This window comes from Taudactylus pleione, unplaced genomic scaffold (genome assembly GCF_031769625.1).
Source record: "Taudactylus pleione unplaced genomic scaffold, aTauple2 ptg000454l, whole genome shotgun sequence".
Lineage (NCBI taxonomy): Eukaryota > Metazoa > Chordata > Amphibia > Anura > Myobatrachidae > Taudactylus > Taudactylus pleione.
In genome coordinates this window covers 6,914,582-6,939,036 of record NW_028284856.1, presented here as the reverse complement: position 1 = coordinate 6,939,036, position 24,455 = coordinate 6,914,582, and the positions used below count along the sequence as shown (strand labels likewise).

At 42.2% G+C, this 24,455-nt stretch overlaps 1 protein-coding gene and 1 long non-coding RNA gene across 3 annotated transcripts in view; one reads left to right on the top strand and one right to left on the bottom strand.

Annotated features, from left to right (window-relative positions):
* ADAMTS3 (ADAM metallopeptidase with thrombospondin type 1 motif 3) overlaps nt 1-24,455 on the top strand; it is a 281,800-nt gene that overhangs the window by 153,945 nt on the left and 103,400 nt on the right. For both annotated transcript variants that reach the window (XM_088448355.1, XM_088448353.1), the window contains exons 5-9: nt 282-475; nt 14,711-14,794; nt 15,498-15,654; nt 19,929-20,034; nt 22,447-22,590. In XM_088448355.1, the coding sequence (XP_088304481.1) occupies nt 282-475; nt 14,711-14,794; nt 15,498-15,654; nt 19,929-20,034; nt 22,447-22,590 (685 nt within the window). The remainder of the gene's footprint in view (nt 1-281; nt 476-14,710; nt 14,795-15,497; nt 15,655-19,928; nt 20,035-22,446; nt 22,591-24,455) is intronic.
* LOC148505401 (uncharacterized) overlaps nt 1-24,455 on the bottom strand; it is a 156,801-nt gene that overhangs the window by 39,545 nt on the left and 92,801 nt on the right. The gene's annotated exons all lie outside the window — the stretch shown is intronic.

Genomic DNA, 24,455 nt, shown 5'->3' with positions numbered 1-24,455 from the left:
TGTCAATTGCATGGTTTTGCGAGGTTGGTGCAAAGAAACTGTTTGTTAATTCACTACGGTCATGGAACAGTAGGTGTTGCAGACTATGTACACGGAAGGTGAGTACTGAAGTGGTATGTATGTATTACCGCTACCATGGTCTGGCAGTCTCCAACATGTATGTGCCTACATTCCTGTGTTTCAGAAGAACTTATGAAATGACAGAATAATCATGTTACCTTTTTACTATAACTTTGTTTCTTGTCATTTGAAAAAAAGGCTGTTTCTTATGTGTATTGCAGACTTTACTGGCCTTGATGATTTGGACAGTGTTTACAGCAGTGTTGAGAGACAAGTCAATGACACTCTGAGACAACGCAGACACACAACTGACAATGATTACAACATAGAAGTACTGCTTGGAGTGGACGACTCTGTTGTCAGGTTCCATGGTAAAGAACATGTTCAGAACTACCTCCTTACTCTCATGAACATAGTGAGTATTACATTCTCCTCATCAGTAATGCACCAGTATTTTGTAGCAAATGTCAATTTATTCTGGATTTGAAAGTTGCAGCACACTGCTGGGATATCGTTACTGTGTTTAGTCATTCAGCAAGGGAAGTGCTAATGAAACATGTTATATGACTTATAAAAATCAAAAGGGCAGAAGGCCGAACTGAAGTTAGTGGATATGAGCATAGCTACAGCAATGAGAAACTAAGAAAGACAATATTGTCATTCACAATTTGCAAATGCACATGCCAATCAAAAAATGCAATGGTAGTCCAGCAGGTTTTACAATAGGTGGGACAATGCAGACTACCAGCTAGCCAATAAACTGAATGTCAAATGAACTCTCAATGTCTTAATGTCTATAAAAGACAAAATAAATAGGTTAAAAAATAACCCCCAAAAGCTAGAATGCAGATTTCAGGAATACTATAAAGCTCTTTACAACCTTGGCACTTTTGGCCTAGTTTATCTAAAACAAACAAAAACCACTATCTAAATTCATACACGATGATAACTAGCATTCTAATCAAGGATATCACTAAAGAAAAAGTGAAGCAAAGAAAAATGTATGCAACATTTGGGGCCCAATGAATCAGTTGCTTAATCTATATGCGAGAAAGTGTGTGTTTCTGTTTGTCCTAGATGCACGGCCAGAGTTTTGTATCTGGCTCCACCAAATTTGGCATAGTGGTGTAGTTTGACCAGGATTAGGTTTTTGGCTATGTTTGAAGTTTAACAGAGCCATGGAGATCTACATGGTGCTCAAGCAGGCCGTGGAGTTTGTTTTGAAATTTTAGTTTACGCCAGTTAGCTTAGGATCTCTTACAATGCCTAAAATTGCACTTATCTGAAGGCACAGGCTGATATGTACAGTACCAGTGAGGGTCAGGAAGAGCAGTGAGACGGAGGATCAACTGTCACACTGCACCTGTACTGACAGTTACTAATTTCCTCCAAGCACATTTTCTTATGCCATGGTCTCCAATGTTGGTCTGCAATGTAAACAAATGAAGGCTGCATATGTACTTCAAGGTCCATTCTTCAACCCAATCAATGCCTGGTATCCCAGCTAGTACTATATAAAATCCCATTGACTAGTTTATTAAATTCAATTCTCCAGGGAGCTAATTGTGACCATTTCACCACCAGGAACAGCTAGTTGTCATCTCATTATAAAGACCTAGTTGCATTACTTATGAAGCTATATACTGTACCTCTTAAAGGTTTTCATTAACAGACTGGCAGAATACTGAAGGTCACCACTTCTATAATCCATCCATACAAAGTTTATTTCCTGGTGAACAAGTATTGCATATTATCAGACATACAACACATGTCATCCATATAGCAAGGTATGAACAAGCTCACAGCCTTGGTGGCCTGGGTCATCAAAATTACTACTTTATCTTTTCCAAGCCATTCCAGTGTCGATCAATCATCTACTGGTCCTCATAATTTATATGGTATAGGAGATCAAGGAAACACAATGCAATCATGACTCAGACACACTACAGAAGGGTTCTCTTTGCTTCCAACTTTAAACAAGCCTTCACTGCTACCTACATAGCTCAATGTATGTTTTGGCATTTTCTCTCCAGACATTAACTATAATACAATATTCACTTTGCTCTTAGTCTCCTAACCTACTGCCCAGTAGACCTTTCTATTTGCAAAATTTAAGTCAGTACCACTGATATAATTTGACCTCAATATTCCCTACAATGCCCCTCCCTCTGTTGAAAACCTAACATTCTCTACAGGGCCATAGTGCCCCAAATATTTCCACAATGGATTAAACAAGGTGCAACATTTCTGTAGGATATCACTCTACTGTGGGTCTTTTTTTTTCAACTTTCGTGAAAACTTGGGAAACGTTTACTTTCCCCCAGTTGGGCCTTTAATACTGCCTGCAATTTCAGCAAAATGACTTGTTGGAAAGCTGACATCTTATGACACTACCACATTGAAAGTCACTGAGCTCTTCAGTACAATCCATTCTACTGCTAATATTGGACTGGATATTGCTTGGCTGTACTGTATACTGGATATTATGCACCTCCTATCTATGGGGGTAGCTGAACTAGCTAACACACTAATTATTTGGCATGTCCACATACCTTTGCCATAGTACTGCTGAAGAATAAATGACCCATCAATATTCTTCCACGACACCTGGGCCACACAGGCCACATTTTTCAGGGCCCACTTGCATTATAATTTAGCCTTTAGTGATCTACAGTATCCCCAACTTCTGGGTGAGCAGGGCCACCCCTCCGGATACATAACAGTAATAACTCTCTTGCACTGCTTAGGTTCCTCCCATTAATACTTAAATCAGCTGCCTCACTCTTAATAATGGTAACTCTACTCTGTAGTTGTACTTGGATTCTGAGATCCCTATGATAATATTGTGCTTTCAGTTAATACATTATCTTGATTACTGCTGTTAGTAGAGATGCTGCAGTATTTGACATAGTTCATCAGTTGCATATTGTAATTGACATCACATGCGCTTATATAAAACCCTCCCAATCCTTGCTCTGAATTTCCTTTTCTCACTCTTGTATCCATCTGCCATTGATCCTTAATATCTAAAATCCTTTAATGAAATATTGTCCCAAAATAAAATGAAAGAGCCACAGTATTAAATAGAGAATGAACACTACACAAGCAGCTAGATAGTAAAACTCGCAAAACCAACCTGACAATCTGCAGTCAAAAGGGGATGTAGTCATTAGGTCAACAGCAATGTCGACAGTTATGATTAGGGTTAGGCGGCGAGGGGAGGTTAGGTTTAGGGCCCGTGGGGAGGTTAGGGTTAGGTACTGGAGGGAGAGTTAGGGATTAGGGTTAAGGACTGGGGCGTATTAATACCATATTAATGCTGCACACAGGTCCCTTCCTCTGAGCAGCGTCCTCCATCTCCCTCAGCCCTGCATCTTACCTTGCTTGTACCGGCAAGTGGGGCGCCATCTTATCAGTAATATTCAGGAAGACGGCGCATGGGCATAACAGAGCAAAGGCCATGCACAGCGCCAGAGACTTTACTGTCAATGCACAGTGCCATCTTCTCTAGGATGTCACTGGGTAGATGGTGCAGCAAAGAAGGAGGGACACGCTTGTCGGTACAATTGAAGTATACGCCTGTAGTTAGGGAAAGGGCAGGTATACTCACCGGAATGCAGCTCTGTCTGATCACTCTGCTGGAAATCAGCAAGTCACTGCTGGGCCACCAGGAACAATATGTCGACATTCTAACATCAGTGTCTACATGGTAAATGGCGACATATCATACCACACCCATCAAAAGAGTTCAAAACTTGCCCAAGAAAAGCTGAAATTCAGAGAGCGGGAGTTCACGCTTTACTGTTTACAGGCTGATGAGTCCTCGCGTAACATCTGTACACTTTTCCACCATGCCAGTACTGGCTGTCACACTCTACCGTCAGGTTCAGTACTCAGCTGTCATTGCTAAGGAAGTTCCCTGTTGGCTGCTTGCTACTAAGAACTATGTATGTGTGTCATGTCTCGTGCTGTCTTCATAATAATGCTGTGTAAATCTTAATAGTCCTCTTAATTCTAGAACCTTCATGTCAAGAAAGAAAGTATTAGAACAAGACCATTTATTTATTATGACCTCTCAAACTATAGACTAAACCACCAGTGTGATACAGTATTACAGATATGTTTTGGGTTTAATTCATGTTGAGAAATTTGTACTTTTCTTTCTTTTCCACCTGTGTAATACAATAGTACATGTGATTGTGTAGGTTAAAGAAAAACAAAATGGGAATTTCCATAAAAGTCAGTACGGTGCCAAAAATATATAAATAATGTGCGGCCTCGTGTTGTGCAAATTTGGCCATGATCCCTGTAAGCGAAAAGAGTCAAATGCAACAAAATAGTGTGACAAAGACAAATTGGAGGCGTTTCTTTGTCATTGTGCAAATGGTGTCATTTTTTTTTTTCAGAATGGTGTAATGTTGTCAGAAAGCCAGTATTCCTAATGGGGAAGCTGTTGCACTCTATACAATGCCAGGTACTTGCAGAAGTGCACACAATGACAGCCACCAGCAGGTAGTGTGCTGTGTGTACAATGCCTCACAAGGAATATATTGTTATATCTTAATAAGTTCTACTTATAATCAGAGAACTTATATGACATATTTAGATGAGCATAGTTAAGAAAACATTTTTATTCTAATTACTCTCATGCCTATTGCACAAACTAGTCTACATCTACATCTTTGTACATAGTTCCCACCGTGGGTTGTTATTATAACTAAAGGGGAGATGTACTAAGCCATCGAGAGTATTAAAATGGATGGATATAAAGTACCAACCAATCAGCTCCTAATTGTCACTTTATAGGCTGTGTTTGAAAAATGTCAATTAGGGGCTGATTAGTTGGTACTTTATGTCCATCCACTTTATCTCTCTGCAAGGTTTAGTACATAGACCATTAAGACTCTAAAGTCATTTTATACAAATATTTATCCAAGTATCAAATAAACAAAGTCTAATGATGCTAAAAGGAAGTAAGGGGTATCTGTTTAAAGCAGCATACAACAATTCTGGGTCAACATGAAGTCCCCTTATTTATGGTCAAAATAAACACACAGGAGATAATGTTGATAATAGTTATAAACATTATCTCTAAGGCATATATACAATAGCAAAGCTTACATTTGTTATACTAAATATAAAGTATTTGACTGTTGTCTGCAATTTATGAGAATATCTTCCAAACTAATCCACTTGCAGATCTTATTTTGGGATAAATCATAATTTAGTGATTATCAAATATTTTTATTTTTACTTGGGACTGTACTTGTCATTGTGGTATTGTTCTTGTGCACCAAAAGAGTTGGTTCCCAAATTAGATCTTCATTTAGAGCATGCTGTACTGGTCTACTTTATGGACCTCTTCTCCGGAATATCTCAGAGAGGGAGCACACATGACAAGTGCACGTGACAGTGCATGATCCTACAATCATCCCTTTTCATTAGGAAAATGATTGGGATTCGGAACTGTAGCCGCCACTCCCAAATTTGGGAGTCTGCCAAAAATTCTGTGAGAGTACGCAAATATGATTTAAATTTAGAAACAAAGCAAACTAAACGGTGCACATGGATAAATCATGTTGCGATACAAGGGCACAAAAGAATGTCCCTTTATACATGTACTGTAAAACACAGATACAGGGAAAATGTATTTTTACTTTAAAGCAGCGGTTTCCAAACTGGGTGCCTCAGGGCACTTGCAGGGGTGCCTCGGGTTGGTGGTCCAGTACCAAATAAAATTATATTTAGTCAATGTGATCGGCAAAACCAGTGCTAATGACTGCCAATGAAAAATGATGTGGACAAAAAGAAGCGCAGCCTTGTCACCCACCACATAACTGAACCTAATATAAGCAAAAATGACTTAATTTAATCTTTGCAAAATTTCTCAATAAGAAACTTTTGGCCCAGGAGTGCCATGGAGAAAATGCTGATACTCTAGGGCGCCGTGATTCAAAAAAGTTTGGGAACCATTGGCTTAGCGCTTCACTAGGATGTATCCCCTACAACTCTAAATTTGTCCCCATATCAACTCCTCTCCTGCAGTGCAAAATTGTTTTGCCATGGTGGAAATTGCCCCTTTCAGATGTTTTATTGAATGAAGTCCATAATATACAGTGTTTCCAGCCGGGTGGCATCAAACAGCAGCCGGGTGGGGGCATTTGCAATTATGCGCGCCGGGAAAAGGGGTATCTCCCTTACCAATCCAGCCCGACAGGTCTCAGGCTGCTCTCCCACTGGCTGTCACTCAAAAGTGTCCATTATGCAGTGCCCCCTGTAGTTTAGCTTTGCCTTTTATGCAGTACCCCCAGGCTGAAGTAGTGTCCCTATGTAGTGCCCCCAGACGGCTTAAATAGTGCACCCAGACTGGCCCCTAATGCAGTACCCCAGGCTTAAATAGTGTCCCTTATGCAGTGCCCCCAGGCTGGCCCCTTATGCAGTGCCCCCAGTAGAAGCCCCCTATACAGTGCCCCAATTAGCAGCCCCCTATACAGTGCACCCATTAGCAGCCCCCCTATACAGTGCCCCCATTAGCAGCCCCCTAGACAGTGGGCCCATTAGCAGACCCCTATACAGTGCCCCATTAGCAGCCCCCTATACAGTGCCCCCATTAGCAGCCCCCTATACAGTGCCCCCAGTAGCAGCCCCCCTATACAGTGCCCCCAGTAGCAGCCCCATGATACAGTGCCCCCAGTAGCAGCCCCATGATACAGTGCCCCCAGTAGCAGCCCCATGATACAGTGCCCCCAGTAGCAGCCCCATTATACAGCGCCCCCAGTAGCAGCCCCCTATACAGTGCCCCCATTAGCAGCCCCCTATACAGTGCCCCCATTAGCAGCCCCCTTTATACAGTAACGCATACTCACAAAAGAAAAAAATAGACAACTTACCTGATCCCAGCTCCAGCCCACGACCGCTGCTGTCCGCTGCTCCCGGCCTGCTCTGTACTATGGGAGAGACGTCATGACGTCTCTCCCATCAACCGCTGCGGGGGGAGCCGGAATGGGAGCTCATGAGTGAGCTCTAGCCGGCTCCCTCCGTGGCCGCAGCAGCCAATCAGAGTCTGTATGACTCTCATTGGCTGGCTGCGCTGCTATGATAAACACACAGCTGCCGCTGGCGGCTGTGTGTTTGTTTCTGTGTAGGGCAGACCGCTACTCACTGCGGTCTGCCCTACACTTGTGGGGCCCTGGGGACACTAGCGGCGGGTGCGGGCACCGCCGCTAGTTTTCAATGCAGCTCAACTGCTGGGCGGTGGGGGATATTTGCAGGGCGGACTGCCCAACAAATAAAGCGCGGGTAGAACACTGATATATTGTATGCATAATTATACTGTAATTGAAGAGCAGATTATGAAGTTCTGTTCTAAGTAAATGTGTTAACAATCACCTTAGAAGTCTCTCTTCACCAATCTTTATATTATTTATGTTATACAGTATCTATCAAATTTTTTATATATTCTTTAGCTTTAAAAATGTATACAGAAATTAAACCTTCTTGATGTGGTATTTTTAATAGACATAATTATTGACTCATTCCATCAGTAGACCCTATGGTTTCCTATATGAAATCACAAAGTGATATTCTAACTAGGGGTGTGCACTGGCCACTTTTCGTGTTTTGGTTTTGGATCTGGATCTTTCTTCGTGTTTTGGATCTGGATTGGTTTTGCCAAAACTACCCTTCCGTGTTTTGGGTTCTGGGTTTTGTGTTTTGGATCTGTATGTTTTTTTAAAAAAGCATAAAAACAGCTAAAATCCCAGAATGTGTTGATTTTTCTGCTCCTATGCTATTATTAACCTCAAAAACCTTAATTTCCACTCATTTCCAGTCTATTCTGAACTCCTCACACCTCACAATAGTGTTTTTATGTCCAAAAGGTTACACCGCGGTAGCTGGATGACTATGCTAAGCGACACGAGTGGGCGGCACAAACACGTGGCCCATCTAGGAGTGACACTGCAGTGGCAGACAGGATGGCAGTTTGAAAAACTAGGCCGCAAACAGTACATAATGCAAAGAAAAAAAAGAGGTGCAAGATGGAATTGTCCTTGGGCCCTCCCACCCAGCCTTATGTTGTATAAACAGGACATGCACACTTTAACAAACCAATCATTTCAGCGCCAGGGTCTACCACACAACTGTGGCTGAAATGATTGGTTCATTTGGGCCCCCACAAAACAAGCTGGCAATTAATCTGTCCCTGCACAAACTGGCTCTACGGAGGCAAGATGTCATCCTCATCCTCCTCATTCACTGATTCCTCACCCTCTTCAGTGTTGTGTACATCCTCATCCTCACAGAGTATTTTTTCGTCACCGCTAGAATCCACCACCACACATCCCTCTGTACGTTCAGGAGGCTGGTCTCCCTGGAAGAGTTGATAATTAATTTTATGAACATCATCTTCTCCACATTTTGTGGAAGCAACCTCCTACGCCTTTCGCTGACAAGGTTCCCGGCTGCACTAAACACTCTTTCGGAGTACACACTGGAGGGGGGGCAACTCAGGTAAAATAGAGCCAGTTTGTACAGGGGCCTCCAAATTGCCTCTTTTTCCTGCCAGTACAGGTACGGACTGTCTGACATGCCTACTTGGATGCTGTCACTGATGTAATCCTTTAACAGACAGACGCTTGCCGCTGCTGCTTTGAGGATGCAGGTGCGGCTACAGCCCGCACATTTCACAAAGACAGAAAAAAAGAAGAATTTTTTATTTTTTGTGGAGCGCACTTTTAGGGTTACACCACCCTTTAACGAAAGTGGCTAGAAATTTTTCGGGCCACCCAAAGTGTCTCCTGCACGCCCCTGTCGCTTTTTAGAAAATTCGGCACCACCAAGTTTATTGTGTGAGCAAAACATGGGACGTGCTGGAATTTGCCCAGATGTAATGCCCGCACAATATTGGTGGCATTGTCAGATATCACAAATCCCCAGGAGAGTCTAAGTGGGGTAAGTCACTGGGCGATGATTTCCCTCAGTTTCTCTAAGAGGTTGTCGGCGGTGTGCCTCTTACTGAAACCGGTGATACACAGCGTAGCCTGCCTTGGAACGAGCTGGCGTTTCTGAGATGCTGCTACTGGTGACGCTGCTGTTGTTGCTGCGTAAGGTGATACATTTACCCAGTGGGCTGTCACAGTCATATAGTCCTTAGTCTGCCCTGTTCCACTTGTCCACATGTCCGTGGTTAAGTGGACATTGGCTACAACGGCATTTTTCAGGACACTGAGGACACTTCTTCTGACGTTTCTATACAGTCTCGGTATCGCCTGCCTAGTGAAGTGGAATCTAGACGGGATTTGGAACCGGGGACACACTACCTCCATCAATTGTCTAAATCCCACTGCACTAATGGCGGATACCGGACGCACGTCTAACACCAACATAGCAGTCAAGACCTCAGTTATACGTTTTGATTCAGGATGACTGCTGTCGTACTTCATCCTCCTCGCTAAGGACTGTTGGAGGGTCAATTGTTTAGTAAAAGTAGTGGTGTTCCTACTTCCTCTCTGGGATGATTAACAACTCCCAGCAGCAGCAACAGCACTAGGAGGAAGTGGTTCTTCATCTTTCCCTATTTTATTTTTATCGGAGGAAGTTTGGTCCATTTATGTTATATTGATATATATGTGCGGCTAAGGCGCACACAAATACAGAATTTTTTTTTTTTGTTGGAGACTAGTGCACTTTGTAGGTTACACCACCCTTTAAGAAATGAGCCAGCCGGCTCTTTACTTATGAGACACAGGCGCACGCTTGGCGCTGCTCCTTTGTTGATGCACGTGCAGCTACAGCCCACACAATTCTCAAAGACAGAAAAAAAAAGAAGAATTTTTTATTCTTTGTGGAGCGCACTTTGAGGGTTACACCACCCTTTAACAGACAGACACGCCTGTCACTGCTGCTTTGAGGATGCATGTACAGTGCAGACAATTCACAAACACAGAAGAAAATGTTTTATTTTTGTTGGAGTGCACTTTGGGGGTTACAGCACCCTTTAACGGTCAAGCCATCCGGCCCTTTACCTATGACACAGGCGCACGCTTGGCGCTACTTTGTTGATGCACATGCGGCTACTGCGCACACAATTCACAAACACAAAAAAATATATTTTTTTATTTTTTTCGGAGTGCACTTTGGGGGTTACAGCACCCTTTAACGGACAAGCCAGCTGGCCCCTTTACTTATGGGACACAGGCGCACGCTTGTCGCTGCTCCTTTGTTGATGCACGTGCAGCCACAGTGCACACAATTCACAAACACAGAAAATATTTTTTTATTTGGTTTGGAGTGCACTTTGGGGGTTACAGCACCCTTTAATGGACAAGCCAGCCGGCCCCTTTACTTATGGGACACAGGCGCACGCTTGGCACTGCTCCTTTGTTGATGCACGTGCAGCCACAGTGCACACAATTCACAAACACAGAAAATATTTTTTTATTTGGTTTGGAGTGCACTTTGGGGGTTACAGCACCCTTTAACGTTCAAGCCAGCCGGCCCTTTACTTATGACACAGGCGCACGCTTGGCAATACTTTGTTGATTCACGTGCGGCTACTGCACACACAATTCACAAACACAGAAAAAATATATATTTTTTTTGAACTTTGGGGGGAGCACCCCTGATGGACAGAGCACCCCCTGGACAACACTACAGCACCCCTTTAGGACTGGGACACTGCACAGGACTTTGGAGTGGACACAGCCGCTATGGACAACTGACTGCACAACACAGTCCAGCCAGCCCCTATGGACTTTGGAGGAGTGGACACAGCCCCTATGGACAACAGCAGCACAGCACAGCACAGCCAGCCCCTATGGACTTTGGAGGAGTGGACACAGCCCCTATGGACAACAACAGCGCAGCACAACACTACACTGCACTGCACTACACAGCCCAGCCAGCCCTAACTCCCACCCTCCCTCTTCACTGTCCACAGCCGAGTGAGAAAATGGCGCCGACGCGGGTACCTTATATAGAATCCAAAACCCACGAGACCCGGAAGGCGGGATGATGACGTTTTGCCTCGATTTCTGATGCGAGTCAGGCGGAAAAAGTCGAGCCTGACTCGGATCGGCCTCGGATCGGGGGGGCTCGGGGGGGTTCGGATTTCAGAAATCCGAACCCGCTCACCCCTAATACTAACCCATTTTTTACTCATTCGCAAATGTAATAGGGTGCGACTATAGTAAAACCCGCATTTTTCGGGCTTTACTATAACTCGCAAAAAACATCTCGCATCCAGGGCGGGATGTAAAAGAGATCGAATCTGCTGGAGTTGCGGGATGCAGACTGATATCGATCATTTTATTAAAGTTGCAGTCATTTACAAGGCAAAGCCGAACTGGCTCTACCTTGTAAATGACTGCAACTTTAAATAAACGATTGAGATCAGTCTGCATCTCGCACCTCGGCAGACTCGATCTCTATTACATCCTGCCCCCAGATGTTTTCCCATTCTCTAGATAGAATTCGAGCACTGTAATAGAGTGCGAGTGCTTCACTCACACATATTACTGCCTGAGAACTTGCAAAAACAATAGACCAGCTTCAGGATAGCGATTTTATCTTGAGCAGGTCAGAGTAACACAGAAACATGCACATATCCATGAGATACGTGCATGTTTCTATGTGTCCATATTAAAAAATAAATATATATATATATATATATATATATATATACAATCTTTTTTAAATGATGTGCACCCCCTCTCCAGAAACATAACCAGCCCCAGGCTCTGTACAACCTGTTCTGGTTTTTAAAATACAGGGGCCTAAATGCGTGGGGCCCCTGTACTTTAAGTACCAGCACAGGTCTTTTCTGATCCGGTCCTGGTTGTGTAAAAAAAGGGGACAAAACGAGTAGGGGTCTTCTGTAATATCCATAACCAGCAGTGGACTCTTTGTAGGGAAAACCTTTCATCGATTTCCCCAGACAAAGCATTACTCCTGACTGCTATTCAGCCCAGGCCGGGGATCCCTGGGGAGGTGGGGACCCCCCAATAAAGGGGTCCCCCTCTCCAGGGCACCCCAGGCCTGGGCTGATAGCCCAGGGCTATCCCCGGCACCCCTGGCCAGTGGGTGTCGGGTTGATAGTGTAAATGTGTTGTGTAAAATAGAAGTGTTAATATTGTCTTTTGCTGTGGAACTACAGATCCCAGCAAGCCTCCCCTGCATGCTGGTACTTGGAGAACCACAAGTACCAGCATGGTAGGCATTTACGGGCTCGCTGGTACCTGTAGTTCCACTGCAAAATAAATATTAGATTAAAGACAAAACACACCGTGAAAGTACAATTTTATTTAAACACACATGCACACTCAGTCACTGACACACATACTCATCTAGTATCCCTGATGCCATCATGTCCCCTTCTCCAGTAGGAATCCATAGGGGTACCTATAAAAAAAATTCATACTCACCTCTCCTATGCAATGTTCATGTCCTCTACAAACCCTGTAGGCATCCAGGGGGTTAAAACAAACAAAAGGAAAAACCCGAAACCATGCCAGGCAGGAGGAAAGGTATGTGTTTTAGGGATATGCAGGCTCGGTTCTACTCTGTTCCGTTCGGTTTTTTTTCCCGAATCTTATTGGGTTTCAGCTGTCACGAGTTTTGGATAGCCAATAAGATTCGGTAAAAAAAACCGAACGGAACCGAGTAGAACCGAGCCTGCACATCCCTAGTTTACACATACCTTTCCTCCACGCGGATGACTGGGGCACGCGTATGCCCAGTCATTGTAGGAGCCGCCAGCCAATCAGCGGGCGTCTCCGTTGGAGCTGCTCGCTGATTGGCTGTGTGCGTTCATATCAAAATGGAAAAGAAAAGGAATTGCTGTTGTTTGATGCACTTAATTTAAAACATAACCTTTATTGTTTATGTAATAAAATTACAGTATTTATGGAGCCTCACTTGTTGACCTGTATTGCTCTTAATTACAGTGTTCTTAATGTTCCACTTTGATGAATTGATATATATACTAGGTGAGCCTGTCTTCCTCCATAGACTTCAATGGTGTGAAATCTCCATTGAAGTCTATGACCACACCAACATACATCTCTTCACTCATCTCAAAATATTTCCCAACCCGACCTCTCCAGTCAGCACAAGATCTGCGTCTCTCATCCCCATGCATTACTTGCTCCCATTCACTGTTACAGGACTTTCTTCGCGCTGCACCCACTCTATGGAATAACCTACCTCGCACAATAAGACTTTCTTCTAGTCTCCAATCCTTCAAGCGTTCCCTGAAAACTCACCTCTTCAGGCAAGCTTATCAGATTCCAGAACCTACCACATAACCTTCATAGCTTCCATATCTAATTACATCCCCTTTTACAGTCCACACACAATCTCACACATCGTCTTTCTCTCACATCCTCATGACATTTGGTCGATATTCCTGTGTGACTGGATCATGCAGCCCACCAAGAAACTGTGCATTCTGGCTGGACCAAAATGCAATATATAGCACCTATGCTCGTGTATCAATGCCTATTTCCCTATAGATTGTAAGCTTGCGAGCAGGGCCTTCCTACCTATATATCTGTTTGTTATTAACCCAGTTTTGTTCTGTTAATGTTCCAATTGTAAAGCGCAACGGAATATGCTGCGCTATATAAAAAACTGTTAATAAATAAATGATGGGAACCGCTACACTTTATCCAATGATGTAACCACAAGGTTACTTCAGGTGAACGTTGTAGTTACATCCTTGGATACAATGTAGCGGTGAAAGGGTTTCCTTGGCTGTGTCATTACCCCCCCTCCCCTGCTAGAAAGAGTCCAGTGCTGGTTATGGAAATTACAGGGGACCCCTACTCGTTTTGTCCCCTGTTTTTTCACAACCAGGACCGGCTCATAAAAGCCCTGTGCTGGTACTTACTATAGAGGGGCTCCCTACACATTTTGACCCCTGTATATTTAGAACCAGGACAGGCTGTACAGTGCCCGGGGCTGGTTATGTTTCTGGGGAGAGGGTGCATGTCATTTTAAAACACACAGACAGAAGGCTTCATGGATCTCACTGATCTGTGATGGCTTCTGTATAGTTCGCACCTTTTAATGCTAGTTGCATTAAAAGGTGTAAGTTTACATAGGGAAATACTCGCACAGATTCGCATAGTGTAGTAGCCTCAAGCTGAAAAGTTTGCAGGCTATTACATTTGCGAGTCCCGGCACCAACTCGAACCTTCAAAAAATGCGAGACTGTGCTATCTGTATTTTTACTAAAACTGGAAATTACATTTGGCCCATCATGTCTAAAAGTATTTCTTCTGTTCCAGCCAGTGCTTCCATATTTCCCATTGTATTTTTGGCCAGTAACACTTTTTCTCAATGAATTTATTTAGCATAGGCTTATTATAAAATTTTTTTTAGCTATTCAGACTTGCAAAAATAGATGCCTATAGTTATTTTCTAGCATTTGGGAATGGAAACCATCATTGAATTGATTTTATGGAATTAAAAACCAGTCTGTGAAACGGAGTCCCTGGTTTAGCAAATCATAATAAAGGGTAATCTGTCTTACGTTAAATTTTCTCTGTCACCTCTGCAGTACGATAATCAATAGAACTTGTTCCATCATGTCTGATTGAGAATTAAATGATAGAAACACCGCAATATAATATTACTCTCTCTTCCACAGGTGAATGAAATTTACCATGATGACTCCATCGGTGCCCACATTAATGTAGTTCTAGTCCGCATGATAATGTTGGGTTATGCAAAGGTAAGACTGGCTAATAAAGATATTACTTTCCATATACTCTAACGAGGAATATATTCAAGTGAGCCATGTTCATCAACACTTGCTTCCGTGCTTTGAGGATTTTACTACTTGTTAAATAGTTATACTGTACTTTACTTATATAGTGCAAATACAAGTTAGATATATAAGATACAACAATCACAACTAGATGTGATTTGCTGACACTGATTTGTTGTTTAAAATAGGTAATGTCACAAGTGTGTGGTGATATTTTACATTCAATTTGGATTAGGAGACATTTAAGCAAGGTTATGGTTGTTCCAAAAGCACCAGTGTAACATTTTTACATCTTAAGTCATTTTTTTTTTTTAACTTGTTTTAGACGGTTACATTCTGTTGTGAAAATTATACAAGATATTTGTTTTCCTGTAAGACGCTGCCTTATCTTTATGTAAGCGTTGTGTTCATTCAAGTTTATAAAAATACTATCCACTGTGCCAGCACAGAGATACTGTGGTTGGTATTGTTGCCTCACAAAGATTTGGTCATCGGTTCGATCCTGACCATGGTCCTATCAGAGAAACTTTTTTGTTAGTGTGGGTGTTGTCCAAGTGCTCCGGTTTCCTCCCACAGACCAAAAACATACCGGTAGGTCAAATGGCTGCTGACAAAAATGGACCACTGTGTGTTATAAGCAACAATATTATTCAAATTTTTCTTACAGTCTATCAGTTTAATTGAAAGGGGTAACCCATCAAGAAGCCTTGAAAATGTGTGTCGCTGGGCACACCAGCAGCAGAAAGCCGACCCTAACCACTCTGAACACCATGATCATGCAATTTTTTTGACGAGACAGGATTTTGGTCCTGTTGGAATGCAAGGTAAGGTAATGATATTCTAATAATAGTAGGCAGAAATCGTACTTGGATTAAATAAAAGTACTTTTATTACAATATCAACAATTTCGAGAAAAAGGGCATTTCTTTTTACATTTTTCACTGACTGTCTAGACTTTCATTATTGTGGGTGAAAACCGGACAGCATTAGGTCTTCTTGCAGTAATATACAGTCAGGGGCATAAATATTGGGACATTGACAGAATTTTCATATTTTGGCCTCTATTCACCACCACAATGGCTTTGAAATGAAACAAACAAGATGTGCTTTAACTGCAGACTTTCAGATTTAATTTGAGGGTAATTACATCCAAATCAGGTGAACGGTGTAGGAATTACAGCGGTTTCTATATGTGCCTCCCACTTTTTAAGGGGCCAAAAGTAATGGGACTATAAACTCAAAAGCTATTTCTTGGACAGGTGTGGGCTATTCCCTCGTTATTTCATTATCAATTAAGCAGGTAATAGGTCTGGAGTTGATTCTAGGTGTGACATTTGCATTTGGAATCAGTTGCTGTCAACTCTCAATATGAGATCCAAAGAGCTGTCACTATCAGTGAAGCAAGCCATCATTAGGCTGCAAAATCAAAACAAACCCATCAGAGAGATAGCAAAAACATTAGGTGTGGCCAAATCAACTGTTTGGAACATTCTTAAAAAGGAAGAACGCACCGGAGAGCTCAGCAACACCAAAAGACCCGGAAGACCACGGAAAACAACTGTTGTGGATGACAGCAGAATTATTTCCCTGGTGAAGAAAAACCCCTTCACAACAGTTGGCCAAATCAAGAACACTCTCCAGGAGGTAGGTGTATATGTGTCAAAGTCAACAATCAAGAGAAGACTTCACAAGAGTGAATATAGAGGGTTCACCACAAGATGTAAACCATTGGTGAGCCTCAAAAACAGGAAGACCAGATTACAGTTTGCCAAATAACATCTAAAAAAGCCATTACAGTTCTGGAACAACATCCTATGGATAGATGAGACAAAGATCAACTTGTACCAGAGTGATGGGAAGAGAAGAGTATGGAGAAGGAAAGGAACTGCTCATGATCCAAAACATACCACCTCATCAGTGAAGCATTGTGGTGGTTGTGTCATGGCGTGGGCATGTATGGCTGCCAATGGAACTGGTTCCCTTGTATTTATGGATGATGTGACTGCTGACAAAAGCAGCAGAATGAATTCTGAAGTGTTTCGGGCAATATTATATGCTCATATTCAGTCAAATGTTTCAGAACTCATTGGACGGCGCTTCACAGTGCAGATGGACAATGACCCGAAGCATACTGCAAAAGCAACCAAAGAGTTTTTTAAGGCTAAAAAGTGGAATGTTATGCAATAGCCAAGGCAATCCCCTAACCTTAATTCGATTGAGCATGCATTTCACTTGATGAAGACAAAACTGAAGGGAAAATGCCCCAAGAACAAGCAGGAACTGAAGACTTTTGCAGTAGAGGCCTGGCAGAGCATCACCAGGGATGAAACCCAGCGTCTGGTGATGTCTATGCGTTCCAGACTTCAGGCTGTAATTTGCCTGCAAAGGATTTGCAACAAATTATTAAAATGTGAAAGTTTGATTTAGGATTGTTTAGTTTGTCCCATTACTTTTGGCCCTTAAAGAGTGGGAGGCACATATAGAAACCGTTGTAATTCCTACACCGTTCACCTGATTTGGATGTAATTACCCTCAAATTAAATCTGAAAATCTGCAGTTAAGGCACATCTTGTTTGTTTCATTTCAAAGCCATTGTGCTGGTGAATAGAGGCCAAAATATGAAAATTCTGTCAATATCCCAATGTTTATGCACCTGACTGTAATTAACAGCGCTAGCGCTTAGTACAGAGGAACCAAAAAACAATTGTTTACTTTTTTCGACTAGATGCAACAAAAAGGTGAAAAGGACATGGTTAGGCTTCTTCAAGCTTTGTGTGTTTCGCAGCTCTGCCAGTCCCCCAAGATCTTTGCCAATCATACATAAGTTGAATATATAAATATAGTTTCATATATAAATGCATTTGCTACCACAATCTTCCTAAATCAGTTTGACAGGATCATCACATGATTATTTTGTTCTGTTGGGGAACTTGTTCCTTCTGACTGTCAGTTCATGACTTTCTTTCTTTTTCATTGTCCTTACACAGTAATATGTGGATACAAGTCACTGTATCCAGCACTTTGTACTGATGTGAATACTCCAAGGCTATGATTGGTTGCAGGTTATTCTGTCCCACCTACATATATAGTAGATGGTACACATATACAAGCAAGAGATTATTGTTGTTATTACTATTATTAGCTCTATTTATAGGGTTCCACTAAGTTCTGCAGTGATGTACAGTGCAGTAATACAGGCTAGACCCAGTTACAAATTTTAATAGTTAAAAAAAATAGTTAAATAAAATGATGAGTCCAAAATTTTGACTCAATTTTGTTAAACAAAATGTCTCTGTGATTTCCATTTTTATCTCCACTTGCTTTAATTTGAGAGTAATGAGAAACATTAAACTACGTAAAGAAAAATAAATAAATAAATATATATACTCCAACCAAATAAGAGGCGGCACTCAGAGGCTTGCAAAAAGTAAACCCTATGTAATGTTAAGGTGTTTAATGGGTAGTCAACGTTTCAGGGAGTGAATCCCCTTCCTCAGGACAGCAATCTAGACTTCTGTCCTGAGGAAGGGGATTCACTCTCAGAACTGAACTGGGTTGGCTTTATAAGATTTTATTTTTGGTAAAGTCTAATCGGGCCTTTTTATTACTGAGGCTTATGAATGTTGTGAACCCGCAGTGTTTGCTCTTGTGAAGTCTTCTCTTTATGGTAGACTTGGATAATGATATACCTACCTCCTAGAGAGTGTTCTTCACTGGGCTGGATGTTATGAAGGGGTTTTTCTTTACTATGGAGTGCATCCTGCGGTCATCTACAACTGTTGTCTTGCAAGGACTTTGTGGCCTGTTTGTGTTGCTGAGCTCACCAATGTGTTGTTTATTTATCAGAATGTACCAAACTGTTGACTTGGCCACTAATAAGGTTCCCGCTATCTCTCTGATAGATTTTTTTGCAGCCTATGGATGACCTTTATCACTTGCATTGAGAGCCCCTTTGATCACAAGTTGTGGGTTCACAGCAACAGCTTCCAAATGCAAATGCCACGCTTGGGGGTAAATTTACTAAGATAGGAGTTCTATTTAAGAAGTTATGTTGCCAATCAGATTCTACTTCTCATTTATCTAGCACCTTCTAGAAGATAATACCTGGAATCTGATTAGTTGCTATGGGCAACATCACTTCTTAATAGAACTCCCATCTTAAGGCCCCCATACATCAGCAATCGGTTGTGTATAAAAATCTACAATGTATGGGCTTCACAGATCACAGATTGCAACCAAAAAGTGATTGGAATTGTTAAATCAGATTGTGCAATATGTTGGATTTCACAGATCGATTGGGGCTGTAAATTGCTAGTGTATGGCCATGATCAGCAGATTTGCAGACCGTTACTAGTAAAAGGATGGGCCTTTCAATATTGGCAGACTTGTGTTTGCTGCAATCGATCTGCAAATCACTGAAACAGATCTGTAATGTGTGGGTGCAGATTGCTAGATTGGGAAATCCTAAGATCGAGCAATAAATCTTCAAATTGTTCAATTGTGGTTTTAAGATTGTTGATGTATGGGGGCCTTTAGTAAATTTACCCCTTGGAATCAATTCCAGACCTTTTGCCTGCTTAAGTAATAAAAAAAATAATAATAACGAAGGAATAGCCCACATCTGTCCATGAGACAGCTTTGCAGTCACTTGTCTGATTACTTTTGGTCTCTTGAAAAAATGGTGCAACATATTAAACAGCTGTAATTCATTAACCTTCCTCTCATTTGGATGCAAATATCCTCACATTAAAACTGATAGTCTGCACTGTAAAACAATATTTATTATATAACTATAACGTGAATATGTTTTAGTAAACGGCTAGACTAACAAAATTGTGTCAGGGTTTAAATATATATGGATCTAATTGTACGTAAATAGGTTACTATACTTCCTAATATAAATTATATGTGTATTAGAAGGATAATATATCTTTCCATATATCTTATATATTGTGACTTTGTACATTTTGCTAGAGATCGCTGAAGTGATGATCTCACAACTCACTATTTACTGTAGCTTATACATATAATATAAGTGCAGGAATAATGAGTACATTGTAACCACACATTTATTACTGTCTTTTGTGTGTTATTACAGGCTATGCGCCAGTGACTGGGATGTGCCATCCTGTAAGAAGCTGCACACTAAACCATGAGGATGGCTTTTCATCTGCCTTTGTGGTTGCTCATGAAACTGGCCATGTGTAAGTTGAACTGTAGAGTAAAGCATGTGTAACAATGATGAGATATTAAAATCTTTATTTGTCAGAAGTCACATGTAACCTCCAGTTCTAATAAATTGGTAGTTTTGCTTACACATCTACAATAGGTACTGGCACATAGCATAATGGTTTAAGGGCCTGATTCAGAGACGCTCGCTATTTGCGAGCGCTCGCTCTGAATCAGGGCAGATTTAAAAGAAAAAAAATCCGCCTCCAGGCCGCTCGCATTGCTGTGGTAGGGTCTCGGTTCCCGCAAGCCCGAGTGAAGTTCCTGCTCTAATAGAGCAGGAAGTTCAATACTGACATCACGAATTATGTCAGTTGGGCCGCCCACAAACGGCAGGCGTTACTTCGGAAACGCCTCTGTTTGTCCAGCCACCCCCCCTCCCCGCCTACAAAACGGAGCGAGCTGTCGATCAACATCGACAGCCGCCCCATTTTGTAGCGAGCCCGGGAGCAAGTGAAGTTCTCACTCACTCCGGGGGTTGCGCACGCTGCGCGCTCGCGAGCGGGTCTGAATCAGACCCTAAGTCTGTAATCCTTTCTAGGAGAACTCATGCCATAAATAAGTTTATAAAAATCAGCACTAAATCTGCTTGTAGTTGGAGTTCTACTTTAAGCAACAGGCATTACTCATCTAGAGATAGATAGATAGATATATAGATAGATAGTTAGATTTATCGATCGATCAGAGGCGTAAGTTCATCCCAGACGCCCGAAGGCAAGTTATAATTTGGTGCCCCCCCCCGTCACAGCCGCCGACACTGTAATGTAGCAATTCGGCATGCTGACAGGCTATACTGTAGATAGATGAAGGCAGCAGCTGATGGTCTGACATGGAGCTCTCCACTAGTGTATGGTGGCTTCTCAGGTGCCGGGAAGGGGTGCCATGTATTGGCCGGCCGTGATGGTACATTCCGGGTACATAGTTACAGCCCTAAGTGGGGTGAATATGTTGTGGACAATGGAGGAGGTGCCCCTTCAGAGATGGAGCCCGGCGGCAGGCACCTCCATTGCATACTTGCCGACATTCAGCTCCCTCCTTCCGGGAGGGAGCTAAATGCCTGCATTGTGTGGGGGCGTGGCCGGGCTATGATGCCGTTTTGGGGGCGGGGGCGGGACCGCACGATCGCGTAATCGTGGCCCCGTCCCCTCTTCACAATGCCGGAAAAAAGGCATTGTGAAGCAGGGGCGGAGCCACGATGACGCGATTCAGCGCGAATCGCGTCATCGGGCCTCCCGGCAGCGGGGGTTTTTACTAGTAGTCTGGGGGGGTAGGCGGCAGCCGGGAGGCTTGCCTGCCTTTCCGGGGGGTCGGGAGCGGCACCCGATATTCGGGAGGCTCCCGACCAAATCAGGAGGGTAGGCAAGCCTGCCTCCATTGTCTCCCATAGTTCTGCCCCTGAGATAGATAGATAGATAGATGGATGTTGGGGTAAATCACTGTTTGGATAAATTATGTTGGAGCAAAATTGTGTGTCTGTCTGTTACAAGATTGCAATTGCTTTGCTGAATGCACATGTGTGAGCAAGCTGACAATATACAAACAAGATGGTGTGCTTACAAGTGCATTGTGGTTATTAGTTCATATAAATGAATACACACCACGGAGGCTAATGAATTTAGTGGATTTGAGAATGTCAAAGATTGCTAGGCTCCCTATTGGATTTGAAACAGGGAGAAGGATGCAAAAGTTTTTACTTACAAATTAGTGGAATATGTTTAGTGTGACTTTGCAGATGCTAAGTGTGTTGTGCTGCATAGATGGTGTTATTGTTCTGCAAGTTGACAATGTGCCTAACCCAGTACAAGCAACCTGCCTGTCATGGCATTGACTACCCCCTGGTGAGGTGGACTTGCCCAGATACCAAGCCCTTCAGCAAAGTAATATCTAAGCAGAACCTACATGTCCCCATGTAAAATACTAGTTTTTATGTTATAGCCAATGACAAACTGTGTCATAACTTACCAACCTGCTTTTTGTTTCCTCCCTCAAGCAAGCCACACTTATGAGATGTATATGTGAGAGAGTAGGTTGGCCTTGTGCACAGATAAATAAATCACTTATTGTGGGAACATGGCATGCTGGTGTCCTTGTGGAGAGTTTTGGAAATATCGTATGTTCTCTAGGAATATACACACTTCTAAAATAACCCAATATATTTGTAAGTAGTTACATATTTATTTTCTGATTTAGGTCTCTAAAATTGATGCCCCTCAGATCGCAGCCATTTACACAAAAGGTTCATAGAGGCTATATATTTCATCTGTCACATAACCTGATGGGTCATTTCCTCACTATCTGACACTGGTATTGGTGCAATATAAGAAAATATCAGTGACAGTTGTGCAGGATTGTGGACATGATATCACCATGTGTATTTCTTCATTCAGCCTAGGGATGGAGCACGATGGCCAAGGGAACAAGTGTGGAGATGAAACAAGTATGGGCAGTGTCATGGCCCCGTTGGTACAGGCAGCGTTCCATCGTTACCACTGGTCTCGGTGCAGTGGTCAGGAGCTAAAGAGGCGCATACAGTAAGAAGCTGCATCTTCTGTGGGACTTTATCATTAATATGTTCATTGTTTGTAAGCATGGTGTTTTCACAAGAGTGCCCACAACAAATGTTTCCTAGGTAGAAATGATGATAAACGTACTTGGCAACAAAAAAAAAAAAAGTAACTGTGTTCTTTTTGGTGAGTCGCTATGGTCCTCTTAGTTGTGTTGTTTGTGATTTCACAACTACAGTAGCATGATTTGTCATGTTTTACTTCTCATTTGCACAAATACCCTAATTGTAAATTAGCAATAATATAATAATTGTGTAGACAAAAAAAAGTTATTGAAATGAATTACGTTGTTAATTCAGATGATAATGAATTGTCATTTATTATAAAAACATGATAACCATATATGGCAGCAGTTATACAATTTGTGTTGAAGCTGCATTACTGTACCCCTATGAAACATTTTTCAAAGGCAGCAATACCCTAGTGAGAGCGTTTCTTTCACAACCCAGGACATAAAACAATGGGGGGAGGAGTTTGAGTGGTAAGACCAATCACAATCTGAAATGAAAAGATTGTGGCTTGTGATTGGTCCTACCATTCCCATTTGTATTCAGAGATGGTTAACTAAATCAATTAACTGTAATATTTTCCTGGCTAAGTATGTAGCTACTTCTGGGGCTGTAGCCATGGGCAAGGGCAGCTATAGGAAAATGATGATACTATTCTGTATGCAGAGCTTAGTATTCATTTTTTTTACTTGAGTTTTGGAAAAATAAAAATTAACTGCTCATGTATGATACAAAGATGTAAGAAGCCCAGAAGCGGTATCAGCGCACGTTATGTGCACTGATACCGCTTCTCCCCGATGTACGATCGGGGGTCTGGGCGGTAAATGACAGAGGCGCTATGCGCCCCTATCATTATCGGCGCTGCTATCTACAAGATAGCAGCGCCGATAGCCTGGGCCATGTACAAACGGTCAGATCGTTTGACCGTTCGGCCCACTGTAGCTGTCGTTATCATAATGGATATGGTATCACTGGAATCAATGGCTTCCATTCCCTTAGTGGATAAATATGCTTTTTCTAGTATTAAAAACCATACCCACTGGTATTGAAATACATTCTATTATTAGCAATTTTAATACTAGTAAACCATGTCAACAGCTTTGTGAAAGGAGCCCATTTCTGGAATGCTCCAAATATTGTCCTTTATTGCCCCACCCATTCCACTGTACGTGCAGGCTCTTCCTAAAATAAGTGGTGTTTGACAGTCAGGGGTAAATTTATTAAGATTCGTGTTTGGTCGAGTTTTGCCGGTTTTAAACTCTAAAAGTCGCTGAAACTCGGGTGAGATTAGGCTTCTGAAACACTCAAATTTAGCAAGAAGCGTGTTTTGCTGAGAGTGTGTTTTCCGATGGTGTTTCTGATCGAGTTTTCCCCCCCAAGTTGCAAGTTTAGAACGAGATTACTCACCAGAGTTTGCGATATTACTCACCAGAGTTTGCAGTGTCTTCTCTCTGTCAAATTCTCCCGAACAAGCAGCCCGCACATATCAATGAGATCTGTGAAGGCTGCTTGTGTGTTATATCTTTTAAAAAATTGTTTAATTTTTAAAAAAAATATGTAGGGTCCCCCCGAAAAGCATAACCAGCCCCAGACTGCTCAGCCAGTCCTGGTTCCTAAAAATAAGGGGGGAAAAAAAGTGTAGGGTTCCCCCGTATTTTAGGAACCAGCATAGATAAATAAACAACAAGTCGGGCGCTCTCCACTAAGTTACAATCAAAGTCTCTTAATTACTGTCCCATGTGGAATGTCTTGTTCGTTCATAAGAAAAAATTCCAATTGTCATCCATCGATGTAAGTAAAAAGACTGTTTATTCAATCATAAGG